Genomic DNA, 26516 nt, shown 5'->3' with positions numbered 1-26516 from the left:
AAAGACAATAATTCTTGGTTTGCAGTATATTTTGTTAGCAGTAGAAAATATCTGTACAAATATATTACCACGATGTAGTGATACTATGTACATTTATACAATGCTTATCTATTAACAATATTCTTTTCATTCATAATCAAAATAATTCTTTGTTAATTCAATACATACATAATTACAATCAATTTGAAAAAACAACAAAAATATTACTTTCATTTAAAATATTATAAATGTTTCTGCAATTTCCACCACTGACTACAAATACATAATACCAGTGTCATGTATATCACTTTTTTACAACCTATAAATATTTACAAAACAAAATATTATTAATAATCAGTATATACAGAAAGCATCACAAAAACTGTACAAATTATAGGCATCACTGGTGCATTTTTGTCTTTTCTCTCTACAAGCCATCAACTTTGAATAGCACTCTCATTATTGGTTTTCTATGTTCTCTGCTAGAAATATGAGCAACTATTTTAGTTTCTTTTTTTCTATGTTCTCAGCTCGATATATGTGCAGCTGCTGATGTTGCTGTTATTAGTAGTTTTTATTTATTGTAATAAATTATTATTGAAACTTCACTTTCTGAAAGCTTGCTTTTCACGTTGTGTAGCGTAGCAAAAAAGTTATATTTCTTAATCATAATTCATTCTGTTTCTTGGTATCGAGCAAAGATATTTTTTCTGGCTGCCTCTTTGTATGAATCTCCACCACTTGCAACATTGCTTGCACCTCTCATTCCTAAACCAGCTGTAGCATTCCTTCTCTGAGCCTGAAAAAGTCAGTTCTCAGATATTTAAAGATATTGAAATATTAAGGGAAATTTACTATAATTTGGTCGAGGCAAACTAAAGTTAGAGAATGGAAACCAATTTTGGGATGTACGTACGTACAGACGAACAAGGGTAAAACTTAATGCCCCCTCAGCTACGGCGGGGGCATAAAAACTTTCAAGTAACTTTATGACACATTGTAGTATTCAGTCCACATTTTCTGCCATTTAATTACCACATCTATGTCATTTGTTTATATATGAAGTGAAACTATGGTTTCAATATATTATACATTAAATATTATACTGGTTCACTGTAAAGACACACTTACTGTGATAGGAGCAACAATGCCTTGTCGATTCTTCCCAAGACCTTGTCCTGCTGACCAACCCATTTTTTGCAACAGTTTGTTTCCAATATTTTCTCCACCTATTCCTGTTTTTGTTGGTTCTTCATAACTGTAATAAGAATTCGTACTATAAATTAACTTTATCTTTATGATTTTGTCACATCTTGGTGGTTTTTGTTTGTTTAAATAATGCCATTCTATATGTAAATAAGAGGCTGTCAGAGTGACAGCAAACCGGATTTCCTGCAGAGGTCGAACCCTGAACATTTGAGCAAGTATGGACACTACATTTAAGCTTAAAAACAGCTCTGAATTTGGATTGTGATTGAATATTTGACACAGCATAGCAGGGTTGGCAAAAACCCGGGTTTTATGAGTATTGCCCAGCCCGGTGGGAAATACTGGGAAAACCCGGGTTTTACTGGGTTTTACCGGGTAATACTGCGCAATATTGGGTAATATGAAATACTGGCCTGAATTTTAAAGAGGATTAATCACAAATGCAATACATAAAAGATTTTTATAAAAATAAGATATAGTATTTTAATTTATAAGTTCACTTGTTTGAGACTCTTAATATTAACTAATACTAATAATTAACAATTATATGAAAGGAAAATTACTTCTTAACATTTTTTGTTCATTACTAAAAATGTTTACTAAGTTTTAGCATATGTGTATGTACATCACTAATTAATAAGTAATTATTCAGATTATAACACAGATTTGTTTATATAACAATAACCAGCCTTTTCATTTCTATAAGTGTTCATGGCCTGTCCCCTTAGGGTGTCTATTTAGCAATATGATTGAATAACAATTAAAATGTATAATTCACTTAAACACTGTATTAAAATGCATTTTCCAAAGTTTAAAATTGGATTATTGAAACACAGCTTGGAAATTAACAAGGTATCCTGAAATGTGCAAAACTTGTATTCTGCCTACATAGAATTAGTGGAAAAAAGCATAGGTCTGTGACACAAAATTTATGTGGTCAAAGAACTGAAATATTTGAAATTGGACATTTACCCATTATGGTCTAATGTCCAAAATGTAAGTACATTGTTAGAATCAGCATATCCAAGAACCCCAAGAATTCAATTTTTGATGAAATCAAACAAAAGTTTCATTTAGGACCCTTTGGACCTCAATGTGGACTAATTTGATAAAGAAGACCACAATCCAAAATCTCTCAATACATGGTAAGATTCAGAATTTCAAAGAACCCCATAAATTCAATTTTTGTTGAATCAAACAAAGTTTAATTTTGGACCCTGATTTGGACCAACTTGAAAACTGGGCCCAAAAATCTAATATTTAAATACAGGTTTAGATTCAGCATTTGAAAGAACCCTATATATATTTCATTTATGTTGAAATGAAACACAGTTTAATTTTATACATATAATTTTCTGTTCAAAGGGAAATAACTCAAACTGAATAATTATAAACACATACCGGTAGTTCTTTAAAATTAGATATGATTTAATACCTATTTTCTTAAATTAGATATGATGATACACAATGTATATCTATTTTCAAATTATAATCAAATATACTGTGGATTCATTTATTTTCGTGGGTATCAATTATCGTGGATAGAGAAAAAAAGACGTTTCGTGGTATACGTAAATTCGTGGATCGCTGATTACACAAAAAAAAAAAATCAGATACGTAGTTCGTGGATTTCTTTTTGATCTAGATCATATAACCTCCTTGGTTTGATCAATAATAAAACAAACAAAAAAGAAGGAATTCATTGAAAAAGTTTTGAATTGTCAAAATCCTCGCTTGGTCATTCTAGGTTAAAGTGTTCATTGAAAACTTCAATTACAATAATTAACAGAGACAACTAATTATTTGTTTGTTTTACAATTTATAAATTTTTGTCGGAATTTTATAAGGCATTCAAAACTCTATGATTGAAAACTCATTTCCCTAATCACGATATAATAAACAGTCATATAAGTAAAAGGTGCGAAAATACATGTTCCTGTCATAACAAAATTACCTACCGGCAATATCCCCGTACTTAATCCTATTGATTTTTAATCACCAGTAAACCAAACTATGACACGGTAATTAACAACTTACAGTTATTTTCCATGAAAAATTTTAATCAATTTTAAAAAGTAAATTATCACTTATATTCGATATATTTATTATTGATTTAATCAAAATACTTGTATCTTCTTTCATTAAAAACACGTGTTATGTTACAATGTTTATCGCTAGTCAACACTATACTAGAACTGCATAACATAACCAGAAATAAACATCCGACTCCATACACATTTCTCGGGATTATTCTTCGTTGAATTCTTAAATTCGTGGTTCGCTGTGACCCACGAAACCCACGAAAATTGGTATACCACGAATAAAAATGAATCCACAGTAATTAATAATTCCAAATATTTTTTCTTTCATTTGTCACAAACTAATATAGATCTGCAATAGGGCTATAACTCAACAACGAGAAAAAAATCGTGAAAATTGAACTTGACCTTCATTTAGTCACAGGAAACAACATATCTAAATTTCTTTCGAAAATCCGGTTAACAAATACTAGTGAAACTGCAAGCTACTGCTCACTTGATGATACCCCCGCCGCAATTTTCAACTACTTGGATGTCATGTGTAAAATGATGTAAGTGTTCGGTATAACATGAAGTTGTTGAGTGATGAAACTGAAAACACATCACACGGTATAGCTGCTTTATATAAATCCTGAAACCAAATTTTAGAAATCCTTATGATGTAGTTCCTGAGAAAGATGCGACGAAAAATATTCATGGGACGGACGGACAGACTGACAGAGGTAAAACAGTATACCCCCACTTTTTTAAAGCGGGGGTATAGTCGACTCCAGTTAATCGCATACCGCTTAATAGCATAATTCGGTTAATTGCATAATTTTCCCCTGCACAAAACCATTTCCCATTCATCTAATGTTAAATTATCCGGTTATATGCATAGCCTTACAAGTGGCCTTTCGGTTAATTGCATAGAAAATAATTGCCTGTTAGATATGCTTAGTTCAAACTGACAAGATTTTTTACCGGAAACGGCAATTTGGTAAGTATATTTTTCTTGAATGCATCATTATTTTCGTTATTATTTCATATTCACTTTTGTGTTATTAAAATAAAGTTTTAAAACAGTTTCTTTCGTGTTTATATGATGAAGTTTTACTTTAAAATAACCCTCGATGTGTACACAGGTGAAGTTTCCCATGTTCTATTTTAAGCCTCGAGGTCATAAAATGTCAAACAGGTAATTGTTGTAAAAACATGACCATTCTATCCCAAAAGGTGTTAATTATTGATTGGATTTTAAGCATTGTCCATAGATTACATTTGGGGTGAATTTTAGAACAAAAACGCCGGCTTATTTACTTTGAAAGACCATCCAATGTGTACTCTCGCAATTCGGCTTGGGGTGATTTGCATTTATGTTAAATATTGCATGGCATTTATATATGGTTGAAGAATTTTATTCGTCAATCATTTATTTTTATTATTTTTGGAAAAGAGCATTCACTTCTAATTATTATATTTTCACACGTTCAACACTTGTGTCCAGCAAATAACCCGTACAGGGCCCCTTTACCTGTTTTAATACTGCTTTGCATATATGAAACTAACGAGGTTAAAGAAACAGTGTTACATCACTGTGCCAGCGGTAAATACTGCATATCAAAGGCAGTTCATTATTTATTGTTAAAAATGATAATAAACTGTGTAGTATAGTTGAAGAGTTTATTTTAATCAAAGCGTAATGATGTACATTGTACGGGTCATAGAAACAAATCTATTTTTTTGTATCCCAGGTAAAGGAAACGTCGGTACGCAAATAAACTAAAACAAATTGTGTTTATAAACTTTATTAAAAGAATACAAAATACAAAAACATGGATAACACTAGACTTATAACTTTTATTAGAATAAATCAACATTCAACATGTTGTAAGTGGATTATTGCCGTTCATCTTTCTTCAGGAATTTCCTTTACTGATCTTTACTGTCGATGTTATTTAACTCCGTAATTTAGCATTTTGAATATAAGCATACTCTGCTTAATTGCATAATTTTGTCTGACAAATAGGCTATGCAAATAACCGTAATCGACTGTAATAATAAAAGACTTCTAGATTTGATCTTTCATTAAAATATTTTCTACTTCTCCAAGCAATATCTAATTTCACTCAAAACTTTAAGGTAGGGTCTGACAAACATTAAACTTAACTTGACTTAATGCAGGTATTAACTGAAAACAAAGAGGTAATGATCATGTAACATATGCCTAGCTTATAAGCAATTCATTTCCTATGGTTCTTGTTTGTCATATTTGTTTTTCTAATTTTTTTTGTTATAAATTAGGGCATTAGTTTTCTCAATTGAATTATTTCATATTTTTCATGTCAGGGCCTTTTATAGCAGACTTTACAGTATGGGTTTTTCTCATTGTTGAAGGACGTACAGTTGCCTATAATTGCTTACATCCACTTCATTTGAACTCTGGTGGATAGTTGTCTCATTGGTAATCATAATACATCTCCTTTTTTTTATATATATATGTATTTTACAAATAAATGACCTTTGGTGTGATTGAGTTGAAAAAGGAAATATATCTTTCAAAATAGTTCTAAGTGTATAAATTAACTTACACAGCTGGTACTTCTGGTCTTTTATTCCTTGGTTCTGGTGGTGGTGGTATTCCATACTTTTCCCTCCTCTCTTTAGCCCGGTCTCTATATTGTAATTTTTCTGCATCAGTATTTCCTCCTTGATTGACACCTTTTGATCGGTACAACTTTTCCAAGTTTTCCTACAATCAATACACCAGTATTGCAATTATATTATTCATCAATATTTTAGTTAAAAACATATGATTGAAGATTTAAAACACTACAGTATTTAACACTAAAATAAACTGCTTCGCTGAGCGCAGCTGCAGGGTTTGACACTAACTAAATGTATGTACTAGCCTGCAGGGCTAGTGAAATTATTATTATACTAGTCCTCTTGTCAATTCACTAGTCCTCCAAGTGCCGAAGGCACTTGGAGGGTCGTGCCTGTGGCACGACCCTATCTAGGAGGGTCTGGGGGCATGCCCCCCCCAGAAAATTTTGATACAAATGAAGCTAAATCCTGTGTTCTGGAGCATTTCCAGAGGGTTTTGAACACGTTTTGTTACATGAAAATTCACTGGTTTGCTAATAAAAAATACCAAAAAAAAAAAAAAAAATCATATTTTAATCATCTATATTAAGAATGTGTTCGAATTATTTTGAAGACCCCTTTCGATCATTACTTCATCATCATCCTCATTTTACTTATCATTATTACTAGTGTCTTTAATGAAGATGGATAAGTTAGGGATTTAAAAATACACCCACAAAAGAGGAAAGGTTTGCCCTTGCTGTTTTTTGTCATAATTCTTCATGGACTCCTTCTTTTCCCTTGTTGTTTCAGTTTATTTTTTTTTTGCAGGACAAGATTTTATTCCTAAAAATCTGTATAGTTTTACCAGAGACCAAGGAATTGTATAGTATACAAATCCTTGCAGAGACCTATAATTTTGTTTTTATGACAGTAATTCAATGATATTGTTTGCCTCAAATTACATTTGAAATACAGCTTTTTCCCCTAGAGAAAATTCCTAATTACTAAAAAAATGGCTTAAAATTCCTCCCAATAAGTTGTACAATTTTTCCCAAACAGTGATGGTATCGGTAGTAATGTATGTAAATTTCGTATTCATGTTATTATTTTGATATTATGAAAGCACTTTTGAGATCCAGGTTTCTGATTAGAATCATCACGGCGTTTGTAACACACGTGGTTTTCAATGTATTAAGTACCTTCATTGTTTCCGTTTCTTTCCCCTCCCCAAAAAGTACCTTTCATGTTAAAAAAAATGTCTGACAATCAAAATATACGTGAATAAACTGTACAATAAAGACAGCAAAGGTCAGCAAAAAATCTAGGATTTGTTGACAATTAAAATTTTGTGAAATTCCTAGTTTTAAACAAAATTTTGACTAGCCCGTCGGACTACTGTGATGAAAACTTTACTAGCCCTCCCTAATTTTTACTAGCCTCAGGCAAGCAGACTAGCGTTAGTGTCGAACCCTGAGCTGGATACACCCGCAGAGGTCCAACCCTGAACAGTTGGGGCAAAAATGGACACAATATTCAAGCTTGATACAGGTCTGAATTTGGATTGTAATTAAATATTTGACATATTATAGGTTTCTGAATAAATGTAGTCAAAGAACTTAAAATTGGTTATATGAATTGAATTTATATTCAATTAAAGATTTCTTGCTGTTGTGCAATACACTGTGCTGTTGAACATTACTTATTAAATCTGTTGTCAGACTTTAAACAAATAAAGTTCAATTTCTCCTCAATGTCATATTTGAAATTCATGAAAATCAATAGGGAGATTACATCAATAGCTATAAATAATTCACCAAAGTTTCATGAGAACTGCTGAAAGCATTTTTGAGTTATTGTCCAAAAAAAGGAAAATCCCCCCTTTTTTAATGAATAAAACTCCATTACTCAGAAATGTATAATCTAAAATTTATAAAATTCTAAAAGGAGCTTACTTAAACAGAAATAAACAATTCACCAAAGTTTCATGAGAACTGTTGAAAGCATTTTTTAGTTATTGTCCGAAAACTGGAAAATCCCCCTTTTTTATGAATAAAACCCTGTAACTCGGAAACGTTAAATTGAAAATTTATAAAAATCCAAAAGGGAGCTCATGTCAATAGATATAAACAATTCACCAAAATTTCTTGCATGTTGGTAAAAGCATTCTTGAGTTATTGTCGGAAAACTGGAAAATCCCCCCTTTTTTAATGAATAAAACCCCAAAACTCTGAAACGGTAAATCTGAAATTTATAAAAAAACGAAAGGGAGCTCACGTAAATAGATATAAACAATTCACCAAAGTTTCATGCATATTGGTTAAAGCTTTTTTGAGTTAATGTCCGACATGTTGACGTTGGACGGACGGACAGACAGACACCGGTATACCATAATACGTCCCGTAAACGGGCATATAAAAATGGAGAATGTGTCCCCATGGACACAGATGATGCCCCCACTTGCATACAACATTATAAAGGGACATAACTCAAGAACAATAAAAGTGACGCTACCCAAATTTGTACTTGATCTGAGTTTTGTGGTAATAAGTATTGTGTAAAGGTTTCATAATGTTTGGTTGGGGCAAACTTAAGTTACAGAACGGAAACTAAAAATTTAGCAATTTTTCGATTTATAAATGGGAATAACTCGATAATGATGAAAGTGACGCCACCAAAATTCAACTTGATCTGTGTTTTGTGGTAAAAAGCATTGTGTATATTAAAGTTTCATAACATTTGGTTGAGGCAACTTAAGTTAGTGAACGGAAACTAAAAATTTTGCATTTTTTTCCATTTATAAAGGGGCATAACTCGAGAATGGTTAAAGTGACGCCACCAAAATTCAAACTTGATCTTTATTTTGTAGTAATAAGAATTTTGTATAAGTTTCATAACATTTGGTTGAGGCAAACTTAAGTTAAGAGAAAAAAACTAAAAACTTTGTAATTTTTCCATTTATAAAGGGGCATAACTCTAGAACAGTTAGAGTGACGCTACCAACATTCAAATTTGATCTGTATTTTGTGGTAATAAGCATTGTGTATAAGTTTCATAACATTTGGTTGAGGCAAACTCAAGTTAGAGAACGAAAACCAATTTTGGGACGTACGTACGTACGTACAGACGCACAAGGGTAAAACTTAATGCCCCCTCCGCTACGGCAGGGACATAAAAAAGTGTAGTCTGTTTTAACATATTAGTATTTATACTCAAAAGCATACAAATGACATTAACAGATATATATACATACATGTATACACAGGGATTCAAAAACCCAACAAACTTAAAACAATCTGTCTCCCTGAACAATTTGGCAAAAACTAAAACAAAGTTTATTGAAACCGTTGAACACTGATGTTTATTTATACATGTACAATAAGTTGCGGTGATTTGACAAGTTAGAGATTACAGGAAGAATGTTCACAAATTGTGATCCACTCATTATTAGAAACCTCATAAGTGCTTGTCTTACAATATGCATGTTCAGGACAAGAATAAATTAACAATTGATTGAATAATAGGTCCTGTTATAGGAGTCCACTGAAATGAAGGGCAGGACATTGCAAATGCCATTGGAAAATGAGGGTGCTAGGGCAGACATTTAGCAATATAAAAGGCCACCTATAGACCCTCAGAGATTTGTTGCAAGGGTTCTTTAATGTGTTGAGAGCGTAGCACTCATCCCGACTGAAAGTGGCTGTGAATACATACATCTCGGACAGTCAAACAGATGTTCCACTTTGGCAAAGGTTATATTGTCTGTCGGAAGACCAAAGTGACAATTTTTCTATACCCCAGTCATCCTGGGGGTATTTCAATTGTTAAGGACTGTTTAATGGTCTATAATTGTCTTTGGTTATTTTTGTTGTTGAGTTGCTGCCTTGTAAACATATACCCACATTTCCATTTATTCACGTTTAACTGATTTCAAAATATGAATAAAGCATAAGTGGGGTATATGTCGATGAGCAAGTTGCCCAACAACACAACCAAAATGCACATTTTCAAAAGCGAAAAGAACACAAACTTATTGTTTGTTGTGTAATGACACTAAGATTGGATTGATTAATGGATCCTTATATCACATGGCAAATATATCATCATATTGAGTAGGAAACAGAAACATATTTAAATAGTTTTCAGAACATTTTTTCCCCTTAAGAACTTGTTTATTTCACCATGTGAAGTAAATGTATACTTACTTTGTGTGAACATGACATCGGTTGATGCTTTACTAAGATTTCTTTAGTCTGAAACTGTCTATACTTACTTTGTGTAAACCTGACATCTGTTGATGCTTTACTAAGATTTCACCATGTGAAGTAAATGTATACTTACTTTGTGTAAACCTGACATCTGTTGATGCTTTACTAAGATTTCACCATGTGAAGTAAATGTATACTTACTTTTAGTCTAGTCAATTTAGTGAACAACCTGCAACTAATTGCAACACAAAGTTTTTCTCTGAAAAACAAGTCTGTTACTATCTATGAACAACATACTAAAACTATACAAAAATATATTTTGCGGAAAGTGGTGTAATTTATAAAAATGTTTTGTAGTAAAAGTAAGGTTATATGAGTTGCTTCCCCTTATTTGCCAAAGTTGAAAAAAATAAAATTATACAAAAAATGTTCTGTATTTTTTAAAACAGTTGAAATAATACAATACAATACATAATTATTTCAATTTGAAAGAATAATTTTACAAATGAATCACTTTCCAGTCTCAAAATTTGTATATTTGAATAAAGATATAGACCGAGATTGTGTTCTGCTATTTTACAATCCAAGAATCTAGTTCGCCAAAATAGTGTTGGTAAGTAACCTAAAAATGTAAAACTGTACTGAATTAGAGTTACCAATTAAGTCACATTCTTACTTGGTATTCGAAAGAATTCTGCCCCTGTGTTAAAGGCACAGACAGTTTATTTTTTGTTGGGGGAGGGGTTCCAGAAACACATGTTTTGTTCTTTATAAAAAAAAATGTTATTGCAAGATTCAAAGTCTTTAAGGTAGATCATTGGTATATATTTTTTGAGAAAGAATTTTCTTATACTTTGCCAAAATGAAGATTTTACTATGCTTTTTTCAAAAATATAATAAAAAGTATGGGTCACCGTGCTATTTTTCAAGCTATGAGTCGTTAAAAATTGCCTAAATCTGGTTAGATTGTTCATGAAAAAACACATTTGTATGCATAAAAAGAAATCTATGAGATAGAATTTTGAAATAAATTGTGAGAAGATAGGTTTTATAACATGTTTTAAGAAAATAAAAAGAAAAAATGGTGTCACCGAACTTGTTTTCTTGCTACAAGTAAAAATTAAAAATTTCCCTATCAAGCCAGTGTAATTTTTTACTAAAAGAGTTATCTCCCCTTAAATGGCTTAGTTGAAAAAAATGATTCCAAAACACAAAATTTAATATTTGTTGGAATATTTTGAATAATACAATAAATCACCAAGTTTTCTTTAAATAAATAAACAGTGTGACAAATAAATTGCAAATCTGTCTCCTAATTTGCAGATTTGGGCAAATAACTAGACCGATTGTGTACTGCGATTGTACAATCCAAGATGGCGGTATACCATGAATCTACCTTAATGTATTTTTTCTCCACAACTTTAGAAAGAAAACAATATATTTTTTTCATTTACCTTCTGGAACAAACATGTTAAGATTTAGAATCCAACAATGTTTAAAAAAAATATAAGAAAGATGAGTGTTAGATGATTTTATGATAAATTTTTTTTCACAAATGAAAATTTCAGGCTCCTCGAAGCAAATAGCTACTCATGTAATTTGCGACGATCTCAGTACTCACACACCATATAAATAAAGCTTTGACTGTAACACTGAATCCACTTTTCACTTTGGTTACTAATCGGATGTGTACTTATTTATATTTTAGTCGGTGCCAACAGTATTTATTCATCAACTGTAATTACTAAGCTTTGGACTAGCTATGAGAACTCATTGTCCTTTTGGTTAATCCGTGCTGATCTTTTTGAGTTGAGCCCTTTCCTACTGGGTTTTACAATTTGTTCTTACGTTGTTTGCTATTTAAATAAAATTGAGAATGGAAATGGGGAATATTGTATGTCAAAGAGAAAACAACCCGACCAGATCAAGAGCAGATAACAGCCGAAGGCCACCAGGACAATGGGTCTTCAATGCAACGAGAAAATCCCGCACCAGAAGGTGGTCCTCAGCCGGCCCCTAAATAAAAACTGTTCCTGATTATTGGAGGGTTGAGTGCTCGCAATGAGGGTTAACCCTGCACACTATGAATATGACTAAGTTATCACAAGTCAGTGGCCCTTTATTACTTGGTTGTTATTGTTTGCTGTCTGTCATATTTGTTTTTCCGTTTATTGTTTTAACATTAACCAGGCCTTTGAGTTTCTCGTTTGACTTGTTTTATATTTTGACGATGAACTATAGTTGTTTACATCCACACCCACTTCATTGATATCTCTTGTGGAAAGTTTTCTCATTGGCAATCATACAACATCTTCTTATGTTTTTAAAGTGGGGAGATTTTATAATAAGTGATGGTTTCATTGGCAAGCGATCAAACTTACTACCAAGAGATCACTGATAGAGTTTAGTGGACCTTAAAACTGAACATTAATTTTGTATTCTTCTGGCATGAGGTGTATTTTTTTTAAATATTTTTACAGTTTCGTTCAAATGAGTTGAATACAGGTCAGCATTCCGGAATCATAAACAGCGTCTTTAACATTGATATATCTGTAATAGAGTATATTTATGAATAAAGAGAGATTTGAGGTTTTTAAAGTCAACGAGAAAGCACCCAAACAACTAACAAAAACCAACAGACATACCTTCAGATTAGACATGACTATCTAAACGTTATCTCTGGCCATCAAAGTCGCCCACAGATACTACAAATTTTAATTCATACACAGATGATGCATGATAATTTTTTTACAGTTCTTAGGCTAAAGCTGATTATCTTTTCTTAAATTAATTCAATGAGATATATTAAATAAAGAACTTGGTAATGCTTTTCTTTATATACTAGTAAGTATATATATATCTTTGACCATAATATTTTCATATAGCAGACAACCCATGTTAGTTCTTTGTCATTACCATTTGGTTGATGTTTCAGACCACCACACACATGCAGGTTTATATGGTACACACATAATGCGTTGTTGCTATTAACACTTCCTCCAGGAAGTAATCCCATTAATTCATTCAACAGTGCTTATATCATTTTCAACATCCAAAATTGGTCCACTTTAATAGTACAATTACTATTTAAATTCAAGCTCTAGAGGTAAACTTATTATGGTATTGACAAAGCTGCTCTTGAAATTGCCTTAAACAATATCAGATCTACATTTAATTTTCTATCTATGAGTTTGACTGTCCCTCTGGTATCTTTTGCCCCTCTTTTAATTTAGTTTTGATGTTATATTTGTTATTCTCATCGGATTTTGTCAAATGGGTTATCGTTTGTAGTTGTAAATTTTATTTTTTTTCTGTTCTATTCGTGTGTTACGGTAACGATAATTAACCACCCAGTTCATTTATAAGATTTTAGTTTGGGTCAACTAAATTTATACGATGTATTTGGTTTACAGTTTGATTTAGAATACCGACATAGCTTGATAATATAATTAATTATCTAATTACTACCACAATTTTATATTAATAAGAATTGTAATTTTCATTGTTATTAATACATGTTATATCGGTATTTCAAACCTAATCTTGAACTCTCTCCTATTTTTTGGAAATTTATAGAAATTTAAATGTTACGTCACATTGTGCGTCGATTTCTTCGGCTAACATATAATACGTTGTTCGGCTCTGCCTTTTTTATGTGCTGATTTAGGTTGTTTTACGTATTCGTTTTTATTCTGTAGTTAGTCACCACATCGGTGTTAACATGTATATCTATTATATAGTCATTTTTATAAATTTACTGTTTGCAAAAGTATGAATTATTCTAAATACTAAGGATTTTCTTATCCCAGGCATATAACCTTAGCCGTATTTGGCACAACTTTTTGGAACTCTTGGTCCTCTATGCTCTTCAACTTTGTACTTGTTTTGGCTTTCGAACTTTTTTGATCTGAGCGTCACTGATGGGTCTTATGTAGACGAAATGCGCGTCTGGCGTATTAAATTGTAAGCCTGGTATACCTTTTGATAGCTATTATTTGTGTGTGTCTCTGTCCTGTATGTTCTGCCATTTATTTGTATTGTAGTCCTGTTATGTAATCATGTCATTTTAATGTTATATTTAACATTGCCATAAAAGCGGGAGGTTTGGCTAGCCACAAAACCAGGTTCAACCCATCATTTTTTCTTAAAATGTCCTGTACCAAGTCAGGAAAATGGCCATTGTTATATAATAGTTCGTTTTGTGTGTGTTGCATTTTAGTGTTGAGTTTCTGTTGTGTCGTTGTTCTCCTCTTATATTTGATGTGTTTCCCTCAGTTTTAGTTTGTAACCCGGATTTGTTTTTTTTCTCAATCGATTTATGAATTTCGAATAGCGGTATACTACTGTTGCCTTTATTTAATGCTAATTCAGTGAACTAGTATATGTTCCTAAATTTAAAAAGCTTATACATCTGAAATTAAACGTGGATATTGCTGGGCTTGCTAAATAAAATTAGCAACACATTAAGAGAAATCTGCAATCACATCGTCTGTGTTTAACTGTGACTTTATGCAATCCAAAGACAGTCAATGACGATACAAGGGCACTAGAAAAATGACTTTCTCCAGCAATTAACATGACAAAATCAAAGTCAGTAACCAAACTGATTAAGAGTTATTTTTGAACACACTCATTTTTTGTTTATTATACCTACACGTGTAATTACTATAAATTTTATACATAACCGAAACAAGATAAAATTTCAAACTTCCACAAAATGCACATATTTAAAACTGAGTTTTACTGTGTGTTTGTTTATTCTATATTGTATAGAGAAACTAGGGGAGGGTTTAGTTCTCACACAACATGTTTTACCCCTGCCACATTATTGCACCTATCCCAAGTCATGAACCTCTAGCCTTTGTTTGTCTTGTGTGTGTTTTTTTTTGTGTGATAATTTTGGTTCATTTGTATGTACTGGAGTTTAGGGTGGTGTCCATTTTGCTGAACTAGTGTACAACATAATTAAGGGGTCAGCTGAAGCCCACCTCCGTGTGCCGGATTTACTTGCTATGTTAAAGACCCATTAGTGGCCTTGTTTTCTCTTTGACAAATTCCCTGTTTCCATTCTCCATTTTTTCGTTTTTTAAAATCTAACTAGAAATAACCAAGATTTTAAAATTTTCCTTCTATATGCCCCTCACTTAAGTGCATTATGTTTTTCTGTCTGTGCGTCTGTTCGTTCGTCCGTCTTCAGATTAAAGTTTTTTGTTAAAGTTTTTGGTCAAGGTATTTTTTGATGAAGTTGAAGTCCAATCATATTGAAACTTAGTACAAATATTCCCTATGATAAGATCTTTCTAATTTTAATGCCAAATTAGAGTTTTGACCCAATTTCACAGTCCATTGAACATAGAAAATGATAGTGCGGGTGGGGCATCCGTGTACTATGGATATATTCTTGTTTTGTAGTTAGTGTGTAAAACAAAATATTTCACACACCAAATTGATTATTATTGATATCGATAACAAGGGGAATACATATGCGATAAACATAAGATAATATAGTATGCCTATAAAGATCCTATGTTAAAAGTTTTAACCATGAATAATCGAGTTTTTTATTTCCATTTTTCACAATTTTTCTCTACAAATCACATTTTACACAAGAATTACAATTTTTTAAATACCAATAACTATAGGACTTCTTAAGATAAACATCAGATAGTATTCTCTATTTTCTGTTTAGATCCCAATTTGAAAGTTTTAACCATCAATAACCGAGATATTTTCATTTCCAGTTTTCCGGGTTTTCGGTCTTAAAACATATATTCAACCAAAATTACCCAAATATTAATATTGATAACAAAAGGACTTCACAAATAAAACATAAACTAGTATGTTCTTTTTTCTATATAGATCAAATTTCAAAAATATTAACCATTAGCAACGGAGATTTTCTACGTTTCCAGTTTTCAGCGTTTTTTCTCTAAAAATCACTCATTTCACCTCAAAATTACTTCAATATGAATAATAATAATAACTAGAGGACTACATAATACTCTATAACATAAGGTTTCCTGTCTTCAACGAGCTTTAGGTCTAAAAATGTAACCATAAATAACAATTTTTCTTCTTTTCCAGTTTTCAGCATTTTTTCTCTAAAAACCACATATTTCACCCCAAAATAACCTTTTCCGCAAATTATATCATTGTATAGTTTTAGTATGTTGTTAGTACAAGTCTATATTGAAATTTGCACTAAAAAAACCTTGTGTTGCAATTAGTTGCAGGTTGAATGATTTTAGAGCTAAATTGACTAGGCTATTTGTGTAAACCTGACATCTGTTGATGTTTTACTAAGATTTCACCATGTGAAGTAAATGTATACTTACTTTGTGTAAACCCGACATCTGTTGGTGCTTTACTAAGATTTCACCATGTGAAGTAAATGTTTACTTACTTTGTGTAAACCGGACATCTGTTGATGCTTTACCAAGATTTCTTTGGTCTGAAACTGTCTCTTGCACAACAAACATGCTAATTTGTTCCAGTCTGTCAATTTGCTTTCATCTACACCACCCCCTTGTGAATCTTCCTCCCCATCTGAATCACTATCACCACCATATGAAGCTACTAAACCTGCAGCACTTGCAGACTGTGTTGTTGGAGATTGAGTCTGATTTGCAGGACCGCCACTCTAAATTACACAAATTTTAATTTCAGAAAAAAGATATTTTTGTTTTTTCTATATAAAAAAAGTTATTAAATATTTTTTGTTAAAAATTGAAGTGATCTGTACTATATAAATTTGCAGATACAGATAAAAGATTATTTTTTCTTATTCTAAATTAACCAGATTCATATAAGATAATATCAAGCATTTACCCATTTAAAACTTATCAATAGAGCATGAGCATGAGATGTAAGCTAAAAAAATCATTACAACTTACCAGAAATGGTGGTGGTGGCATTAACTTTTTATCTTCAACCAATCCACCTTTAACCTATAATGAAAATATTGAATATGTAACAACATGCAATGCATATTTGAGGGTCTATATATAAAGTAGTGTGTTTCAAGTAAAAAAAGTCATCTGGTTGCACCCATATTATACTAACTGATATTTTACACGAAGTAAACAAAACATTTGTGAAAATTGAACACATACATGACTTTTATATTACAAATACAATCAATTGTGTTAAATTTGTATGTTTTATATACTTTGTAGAACATGACAATGCAACTGTTACAGATGAGGTAGTTTACCTAGTGAAAGGAGTTTTTTACTGATGCAATTTTTAAAAACAAAAAATGATAATACCACTATCTGTCAAATTTGAAGGTATGATATGGCAAGCAGATCATAAAGATTGACCTCATTAAACCAACAAAAACAGGAATAACACTGATTGATTGCTGGTTAATTAACATAAAATGACAAAAAAATCAAACAAAAAACATTTAAATCATAAAATGATTCAAACACAATTTTACATGGATATTACAAGGATTGATGTGAAAACCTTGCGAGTAAAATACATTTGTAAGTTTTCAAGTGCCTTATATCAATATTTATCCTATTCAAACATTTTATATTTCATTGCTAAATTGATAAGCAATGCCTTTAAATGTAGAACTAGTTCACTGAAGAACGTATGACTTATATCACTACATGTGTAGATTACTGTAGATATACTTACACTCATTTCTAGGATAGCAAAGCCAGCATCTGCTGTTGCCGATTCTTTTTTATCATCCATAATCCTAACACCCGATATAGTTTGAAATGTCTTATTAAAGTGTTTAATTGTTTCTTTCTGTGCATTTAAAGTCTTTGCCCATTTCTCCATATCCTGAAATATACAGATAGCAATTGTATTTTACGGTGTCATGTCTTAAGGATTTGACATGAGCACTTGCAATTGTCCAAAAGTATTGCGGAAAATTATTAACTAGGCTCAATTGCATTGAAACTCTTAGCATAATATAAGCATGCATATCTAGTAACAGGATCCATAGCATGCCAAAATCACTTGTTTCCTTATAGATAGAAGGGTTGTCAAATTAGGACAGAATATTTTACAATAAATAAAGTATAAAAAAAAATCCTAATGATATTTTATAAAGATCACATAACAGTATTATCAAATCATTGCCTAGTTGAAAGATCACTATGAACATGAATATTAATAAAACCACCAGTTATACAAAAAAGCTGCATATTTACTTTTACATTGGTGTTTTATCTTGAATCTTATGCAGAACTATTATTACATTATGCCTTATGCTGGTCATTCAAGTTAAAATTATAATTAACTATATGAAACACCAACAGGTTTCTTTTTCTTGAACAATACCTTAGCAATTTTCTTTGCTACTTTAACTTTCTCCTTTTTATCCCTGGGTTCTTTTCTCTGATCGCCATCTCTACTGGAATTTTCATCCCCATTAGGAGCAGGAAGGTAAGTAAACTTATCTGCATCCCAGTACAAAAACTGTCCTGTCTGAGCATTGTAGTAGTACTAAAAAAATATAATCATCTAGTTATGCAATCTGTGTTCTTTTGACCCTACTATTACCAAAATGCAAATATGGTATATTCTCTGTAATATCAAAACTTGTTTTCTTGATTTGAAACTTCAAATATCTATCTAACATTCTCATTTATAGTGAAAACATTTGATTTTTGAGAAAGACATACACAAAATGTACATGGTAACGACTGTATATAATAATCTTGTTACTTTGAAGTTGGTAGATATAATACAACAAATTACCTGCGTGCTTGCATCATAATAAAGTGTAGTTGAGGGATCATAGTAGTATCCTGATGTTTCTTCATATTGATATTGTGATACATCTGGTGGAGCTACAAAAACAAACAATTCAAGATAAAACACAAATGCAAAAACAAACTAGGTAGGATTTTCCAGCAGGTTGTCAGAATTCCTCTGGGAAACAACTGTGCGCTTCTCCTTGTCGACCTTTTCTTATTTTCATACGAGTCCTCAAGATCTCAAAATGAGGATATTCCAAATTTACGACTGATGTTTTATGACCATCTGAAGGATGTTATTTGGTAGATTTATAATAGTTTTTGATTTTCGTATTCAAGGTACTCAAAAAGTGGCCTTAACATATCTTCTCCTGTGTAATCACTCCGCCTATACTACTTCATAAATATCTGAAGTGAACTTACGATATACTTGATATTCTGGTCCACTTTGTTGAGACAGTGACTGATCTTGAGTAACAACATTTAACTCTGGTACTTGGCCTTTAACCTAAAATGTAATAAAAGATTTCCACAATGTATGTTAAGTCTAGGTTTTTAAGCCTCTGCCATAGGCAACGGGGGCATTAAGTATTACTGTTCTAGAGTTCTTCCCCTTTATAACTTGGAAAATTGAAAAATTTTGAATTTCCGCACTCTTTCCTCATCCAAATTTTATGAAACTCATACACAATGCTAAGAACCAAAACTCGCAGAGTTCGAATTTGGGCAGTGAGTCACTTATGGTTCTAGAGTTATGCCCTTTAAAACTTGGAAAATTGCAAAGCTTGAGCAGGGGCATTCGTGTCCTCAGATACATTCTTCTTTCATTTTTTACAAAGTTTAGTAACAACTGACATTTTACAGAATTTTATGAATTAAGTGTTCCTTTAATGAATCTTTTTTTGTTTAAGAACAATGGCTGCAGTGTCATTAGCTATAATTTTAAGAGAATCATCAATGTATCATGGCAAACATACATGTACACCAATAACATGATTTTCAGGGTCTTTTTTTAAACAGATTCCTCTTTTGATTCAAATTCTTTTTATTGTAGCTTTGGGTGATCAGCAGGTACATGGATAGAATTTAAAAACACCATATTCTGCATTTGTCATGATTTAACACAAAATAAGGTCATATTGCTGAAAGACCCCCTCCTAAATTATTAAAATCAATCAGTTTGCATTGTGTCAAATAGATAAACCCAATCATGTCTACACCTTCATCTAGTACTTGTAACAAAATAAAATTAGCATTATTTTATATATGACACCTTGAACAAATCTATTACTATTCATTTGTTAAAAACCTGACATAGGATCATACACCCCAGTATTATTGTTAGTAATGAAGTCAGTGTATTTCATTTTATTTTCTCATCATCTAAATATCTTGAATTGACCAAAGATCTGTTTTTTTATATTTGTCTGAATGGGTAGAAGTGAGTATTTCCTGGTTTTTTCCCCCATCAACAAAATGACATGATCTTTTGAAAAAAAGTGATTCTGTGGTATTTTTTTTTTATATTCATATAAAGCAATAAAATGCTTCGCTGGGGCGCAGCTTGATACGACCGCAGAGGTCGAACCCTGAACAGTTGGGGCAAGTATGGACACAAAATTCAAGCTTGATACAGCTATGACTTTGGATTGTCATTAAATATTTGACACAGCATAGGTTTCTGACACAGGATGAATGTGGTGTAAGAACTGGAAAAAAATTAATTTACCTATTATGGTGGAATATCCATAAACTAAATTGTTTGTTAATTTCAATATATCAAAGAATATGTAGAATTCAATGTTTGATGTAATGTAATAAAGTTGAAATTTGGACCGTTTTTGTTCAATGTGGACCAATTTGGTAACATGTATAAATAATCAAAAATCTAAATACATGGGAGCCCATTTAAATACATCATAAAGGTATTAAAATAGAAAGTGACATCATAGTCATGGCTAAAAATAAACAAAAATCCTTAATCAGCAACATTTAAAGTAATATCTAAAAATAAAATTCCTTTGTAACCATAAAAGCCCATTTAAATACATCATAAAGATATTAAAATAGAAAATGACATCATAGTCATGGCTAAACATAGCAAAAAACCCTTAATCAGCATCATTTAACAGTAATATCTAAAAATGGAAATTACATCATAAAGGTATTAAAATAGAAAATGACATCATAGTCATGGCTAAAAATAAACAAAATCCTTAATCAGCATCAGCAACATTTTATAGTAATATCTAAAAATAAAATTCCTTTGTAACCATAAAAGCCCATTTAAATACATCATAACAGATATTAAAATAGAAAATGACATCATAGTCATGGCTAAACATAGCAAAAACCTTAATCAGCATCATTTAACAGTAATATCTAAAAATAAAAATTTCTTTGCAACCATAAAAGTAAAATAGATAAAATGCTTCGCTGGGGCGCAGCTTGATACGACCGCAGAGGTTGAACCCTGAACAGTTGGGGCAAGTATGGACACAACATTCAAGCTTGATACAGCACTGAATTTGGATTGTAATTAAATATTTGACACAGCATAGGTTTCTGACACAGAATGAATGTGGTCTAAGAACTTAAAAAATTTTAATTTATCTATTCAAACCATATCATTATTATTTGCTTTTATATATAAATCAGAAATAACCAATTTAAAATGGAAAATTTCAAAGAAAAAAAAAGGAAAAAAAAATCCCTCCCACAAATTTTTTCAACCCCCTTATGATTCATCACCCCCAAACTCAATCCCAGCCTTCCCTTTGTGGTACGGTACCTTGCAGTACATATGATGGACTGTGAAACTAAGATCAGGAGTTTGGGAAATTTTGGTCAGGAGATTAGGACTCAGATCAGGAGGTTTTTAATCGACATAAATTCTGTCGTAAATGTAACCGTGTGCTGTAGAAATTGTCTGTTAAAGTGTGTTTTCTTCAACTTTCCATCCGAATGTATTATGTTTATAGTACCCTTGTACTTATAAATTTTCGCTATCTTTTTAAACTTTCAACTTGTTCAATCTAACATTCTTCTTTTTTAGTATGTTCTTTAAATTTTTTTGGTCATATCTTTTTTTTCATTATTCATTGCAATCAGAATATTTGCTTATCTATCTGCGAGTAGATCTTTTATTTTTATCTTTATGCAAGTAGATTTTTAATGCATGATAAGTAACACATTCAAACTGTAATCATGGTTCATAGTTAATATATAAATTTCAATTTAAGCCTTGAAAGGAAGTATAGAACCCTCAAATAATTTTCAAATTATTATTTTTTTATTTGTCCTAAGACATTTAAAATCATTTAATTACCATCCTTTTATGATTATTTGTTCAATTTATATTTTATTTATATTCTTTTCAAAATTTACATTATTTAAAGGAAAGTAACTTAAAACAGGATAAATCAAGGGAAGTAACCCAACATTCATATTAAATATACAAAGTTTTATTACACAACGGCAGTTAGCCTGATGTAAAAATCGTTGATTACCAGTATGTTTGACACCCAAGGTGACAAGTGAAGCCATATAATTATGCATGTTAATTGATTTACAGGTAAAATATAACTTCAGGTAATGTCAGTTACACCAGATATGTTGGGCTGAAATTTTTCATTCATGAAAAATTTCATACACTGGATTTTTTTGTCTTCAACAGGAGGTCGGGAGGACACCCCCTGAAAACGGGATTATTGTATTCCCGTCGGGAGGTTCACATGTATGATTACTGTACAATTTCAGAAAGATCCATACACTTGAACAAAAGTTATTGTCTGGAAACTAGAAAAATGCTTGTTTTTTAGCCCATTTTGGCCCAAAATTCCTAAACATTTAGGGCAATTACCCCCAAACTCAAACCCAGCTTTCCCCTTGTGATATGGAACCTTGCAGTACAATTTCATAAAGATCCATACACTTACACACAAGTTATTGTCCTGAAACTAGAAAAATACTTGTTTTTTGCCCCTTTATGGCCCCTAATTCCTCAAATTTCTAGGGATTTAACCCCAAAATCAATCCCAGCCTTCCCTTTGTGGTATGGTACCTTGCAGTACAATTTCAGAGAGATCCATACACTTGAACACAAGTTATTGTCTGGAAACTAGAAAAATGCTTATTGTTGGCCCCTTTTTGGCCCCTTATTCCTAAACGTTGTGGGAAATTACCCCCAAAATCAATTCCAGCTTTCCCTTTGTGATATGGAATCTTGTAGTACAATTTCATAAAGATCCACACACTTACACACAAGTTATTGTCATGAAAATAGAAAAATGCTTGTTTTTTGCCCCTTTTTGGCCCCTAATTCCTAAAATTTGGAGGCAATTACCCCCAAAATCAATCCCAGCATTCCCTTTGTGATATGGAACCTTGTGGAACAATGTCAGAGAGATCCATACACTTACACACAAGTTATTGTCATGAAACTAGAATAATGCTTGTTTTTTGCCCCTTTTTTGCCCCTAATTCCTAAAATTTGGAGGCAATTACCCCCAAAATCTATCCCAGCATTCCCTTTGTGATATGGAACCTTGTGGTAAAATGTCAGAGAGATCCATACACTAACACACAAGTTATGTCTGGAAGTTACAAAAATGCTTATTTTTGGCCCCTTTTTGGCCCCTAATTCCTTAACTGTTAGTACCATAACCCCTAAAATCAATCCCCACCTTCCTTTTGAGGTATTGAACCTTATGGTAAAATTTCATAGAGATCCATTCACTTAAACTAAAGTTAGAGTGCGAAAACCAATGTGTATTCGGACGACGACGCCAGACGACGACGACGACGACGCCAACGTCATACCAATATACGACCACAAAATTTTTTTGCGGTCGTATAAAAATCATAATTTTCTTCAGCAACCAGCTATTTGAGCGTTTAATTTACATGACAAAAATTATTACAAACCCTTTCCCGATTGTGTTTTTATTTAAAATGCATTCAGAGACTAAGGATGCATGATGTACAGACCTATTGACGGACAGTCCATGACGTATCACTGTCACTGTCAAATTTAATTCTCCAATCATGCACATCCTTTCTATGATTTTTTTTTTTTATAATTATCTGTTTAATTCTCATATTAAAACCCTATAGAAGAGTGAACTAGGAAAAATAAATAGTTATTCTGTTCAAAACCTAAAATAAACTGTATAAAACAAGGAAAAATGTACTTTATCATAAACTATGTTGAGAAGTGTGATAATATTCATAAAATTGAACCAATATAAAGCCTATTTTAATCAAGATGCGAAGAATCAAAAGTAAAAATACAAAATGTCTATCCTTGTGGTATATGACAACCACGGACAATAGCTCTGCTTGATTTTATCCAATGGGTCTTAATCAAAATGGTACAGGTTGGTTGTATAAGAGGACCAACCCCCTTCTTCTTGGGTTTGAAGTTTTGAAAACTTAACAAATATAGATGTTTAAACTTACTTGTTTATTAACTAGATGCTTAACAGCATTAGCCTGTTGTATAGCTGCTTGGGCTACTGCTGCTGCTGCATTTGTTGAATCTGCTGGAAAATAAAACATCAGATTTAAAATCAGTACTGTTGCCTGTTGGTACCCGATACACCCTGTCATACAAATTTATTCCTTTATGCACATCCTCAGGTAGTGTTCTACAAATATGCCAATTTATGGAACCTCCATTTCATCCTACTTTGAAAAACTTTCTATCTGTTCCGTTATGGTTATACGAGTACTCATCTCTGTGACAATACTTCAGATTTAGACCCAATTCAAAGTCCTGGCACTCATTTTAAAATTTAAATAAGAACCATAAATGAATATGTTGGTGCAAAGGGCAGTGTTGGAACTCTCTGTACAGAAGTTAAAAAGTGTAAACGCAAGTGAAAATACATACTTTGTGTAGGTGTAGATGCGGCTCCATTCTGATCATAGTACTGAGAGTAGTCATAGTTCTGTCCATCATAGTATTGTCCACTATACTGTTGCTGATCATACTCTGTTCCTTGCTGATAGTATCCATCATAATAAGTACTCTGTTGGTTGATATCATATGTTCCCTGCTAAAAACCACAGTAAACAAAATATTTTAGTTCATTTCTATTCTCATTGTGTTGGGACTATAATTTAAACTTTTATTAGTCAAATAAAGATTGTCTTGTAAAATCAGTCAAAGTATGCTTATTGTAATTTTTTTTCAGTTCAGCACAAGATGAACTAACATAACATAACTTAGCATTCCAATGTCTCCCGCCAATGCACATAATAAGAAAGGGCATTAACTTACACATTTTTTTTTTGAATTCTTTACATATATTCCATGTTTTCATATTAAAGTATGAAATATCGAGACTGCTTTTCCAAAGCTAAGATAGAAATTGTAAATGGGTAGATGCATTTATTGATAAATAAGGGCATTTCAACTCACCAGTGTTTTAAATATTGATTAATGATGGTTTGCATTTAAACTAACTAATATAATGTTGTTTTAATCAGGGTATACCTGTTCTCCTGCATATTGTGCAGCAAGTGTTGCCATCACAGTAGAGTAAGTATTTTTAGCAAAATTCACAAGGATCATTTTTCCATCAACTTCAAATGACACTTGTGAAATACAATTCAGCAACTGTGTGGCTTCCATCACTGAACCCAACTCAAGGAAACCATATCCTCTGGAAATGCTAGTAGATTCATCTCTCATCACTTGTATGTTTTTGATGTCAGATATTCTTATTGTTGACAAGGCACGAATCAGATTGTCTTCCGTAGTAAGGGCATCTAAACCACGAAAAATCAGTGCTGAAATAATGAAAAGGCAATGAACATCACAAATATTCAGACTAAACACTCACTTTTTGATGTTGACTATACATTTCCATTGACTGCTTTATCTTTTCATAAACTTTGACCCTTGTCAAAGTAATAAATACAAGAATATGTGTCCAAAAATCACCATGAAATCTTGGCAAAAACCCTAATTTGACATATACATTAAACAGTTTACTAAGTTTCAAGTTGATGTGAGCACAAAATACCTGTAAATCAAAACTTTAACCTATCAAATTTCAATGTTCAGTGAACCAGGAAATCTGGGCTTAAAACCCAAATTTGGCAAATATATTAAACAGTTTACTTCATAATGAACAATAACTTTCACTTGACATTTAATAACAAGATTTAATCAATCATATAAATGAATAATCCAACTTAAATATTATCTGAATCTTAATCTATGGAAAGATCCAAAATAACTTATAAAGTAAGACCTATGATAAATGACAACTTACTGTTACAAGGATTTGTACCAACTTGATCAAAGCCATCAGCCTCATTTTTTCTGTCAGATTCTGAAAAAATATTGAATCATTAAGAAAAAGAAATAATTTATTCGACACCTTACATCAACAAACTTCAAAAGTGACCTTGTTGTACAAACTAAATGGTATTACATCCATCATGTGCTTCTTGACATTATCTTCAGACAAAAAACACATTTTCCCCCCCTAAAATCCTAATTTTCAGCTGCTATGTTGCTAGAAAATTGGTCTTAATATCATCCCGACGTCAAGAATTCAAACAAATTTGCATTTTTCAAGGACACATCACCTTTATAGCAGCAAGCTAAGTCAAAACCAACCTTGGCCAGAACGATATGGTTGCTTGAAAGAATTTAAGTATAAGTGTACAGGTTAAAGCAAATTTAGGTTACTTTTGAACAGACAGAGAAGCACCACCTTATCCATCCCTGAACATTTGTTCTGCAGCATGTATAAAGGACCATTCTGATGTAGTATATA

The 26516-nt window shown here is 31.9% G+C and overlaps 1 protein-coding gene across 2 annotated transcripts in view; it reads right to left on the bottom strand.

The window, feature by feature from the left end:
* Positions 1 to 11: 11 nt before the first annotated feature.
* The window catches only part of LOC127730368 (RNA-binding protein 5-like), a 35505-nt gene continuing 9000 nt past the window's right edge, over positions 12 to 26516 (bottom strand). Inside the window, exons 8-20 of one of the 2 annotated variants that reach the window (XM_052238749.1) lie at positions 26007 to 26066; positions 25223 to 25518; positions 24617 to 24782; positions 24184 to 24266; positions 19147 to 19231; positions 18725 to 18816; positions 18305 to 18469; positions 17648 to 17800; positions 16894 to 16947; positions 16404 to 16640; positions 5798 to 5958; positions 1111 to 1237; positions 12 to 778 (exon numbers count right to left, since the gene is read on the bottom strand). In XM_052238749.1, coding sequence (XP_052094709.1) covers positions 653 to 778; positions 1111 to 1237; positions 5798 to 5958; positions 16404 to 16640; positions 16894 to 16947; positions 17648 to 17800; positions 18305 to 18469; positions 18725 to 18816; positions 19147 to 19231; positions 24184 to 24266; positions 24617 to 24782; positions 25223 to 25518; positions 26007 to 26066 — 1805 coding nt within the window. In that variant the 3' untranslated portion in view covers positions 12 to 652. The remainder of the gene's footprint in view (positions 779 to 1110; positions 1238 to 5797; positions 5959 to 16403; positions 16641 to 16893; positions 16948 to 17647; positions 17801 to 18304; positions 18470 to 18724; positions 18817 to 19146; positions 19232 to 24183; positions 24267 to 24616; positions 24783 to 25222; positions 25519 to 26006; positions 26067 to 26516) is intronic. The other variant, XM_052238751.1, reaches the window with a different exon arrangement.

The sequence above is a fragment of the Mytilus californianus genome, unplaced genomic scaffold (assembly GCF_021869535.1).
Source record: "Mytilus californianus isolate M0D057914Y unplaced genomic scaffold, xbMytCali1.0.p SCAF_1, whole genome shotgun sequence".
NCBI lineage: Eukaryota > Metazoa > Mollusca > Bivalvia > Mytilida > Mytilidae > Mytilus > Mytilus californianus.
The sequence above is the reverse complement of the archived record's forward strand: the minus strand, read 5'-3'. Positions and strand labels throughout refer to the sequence as shown.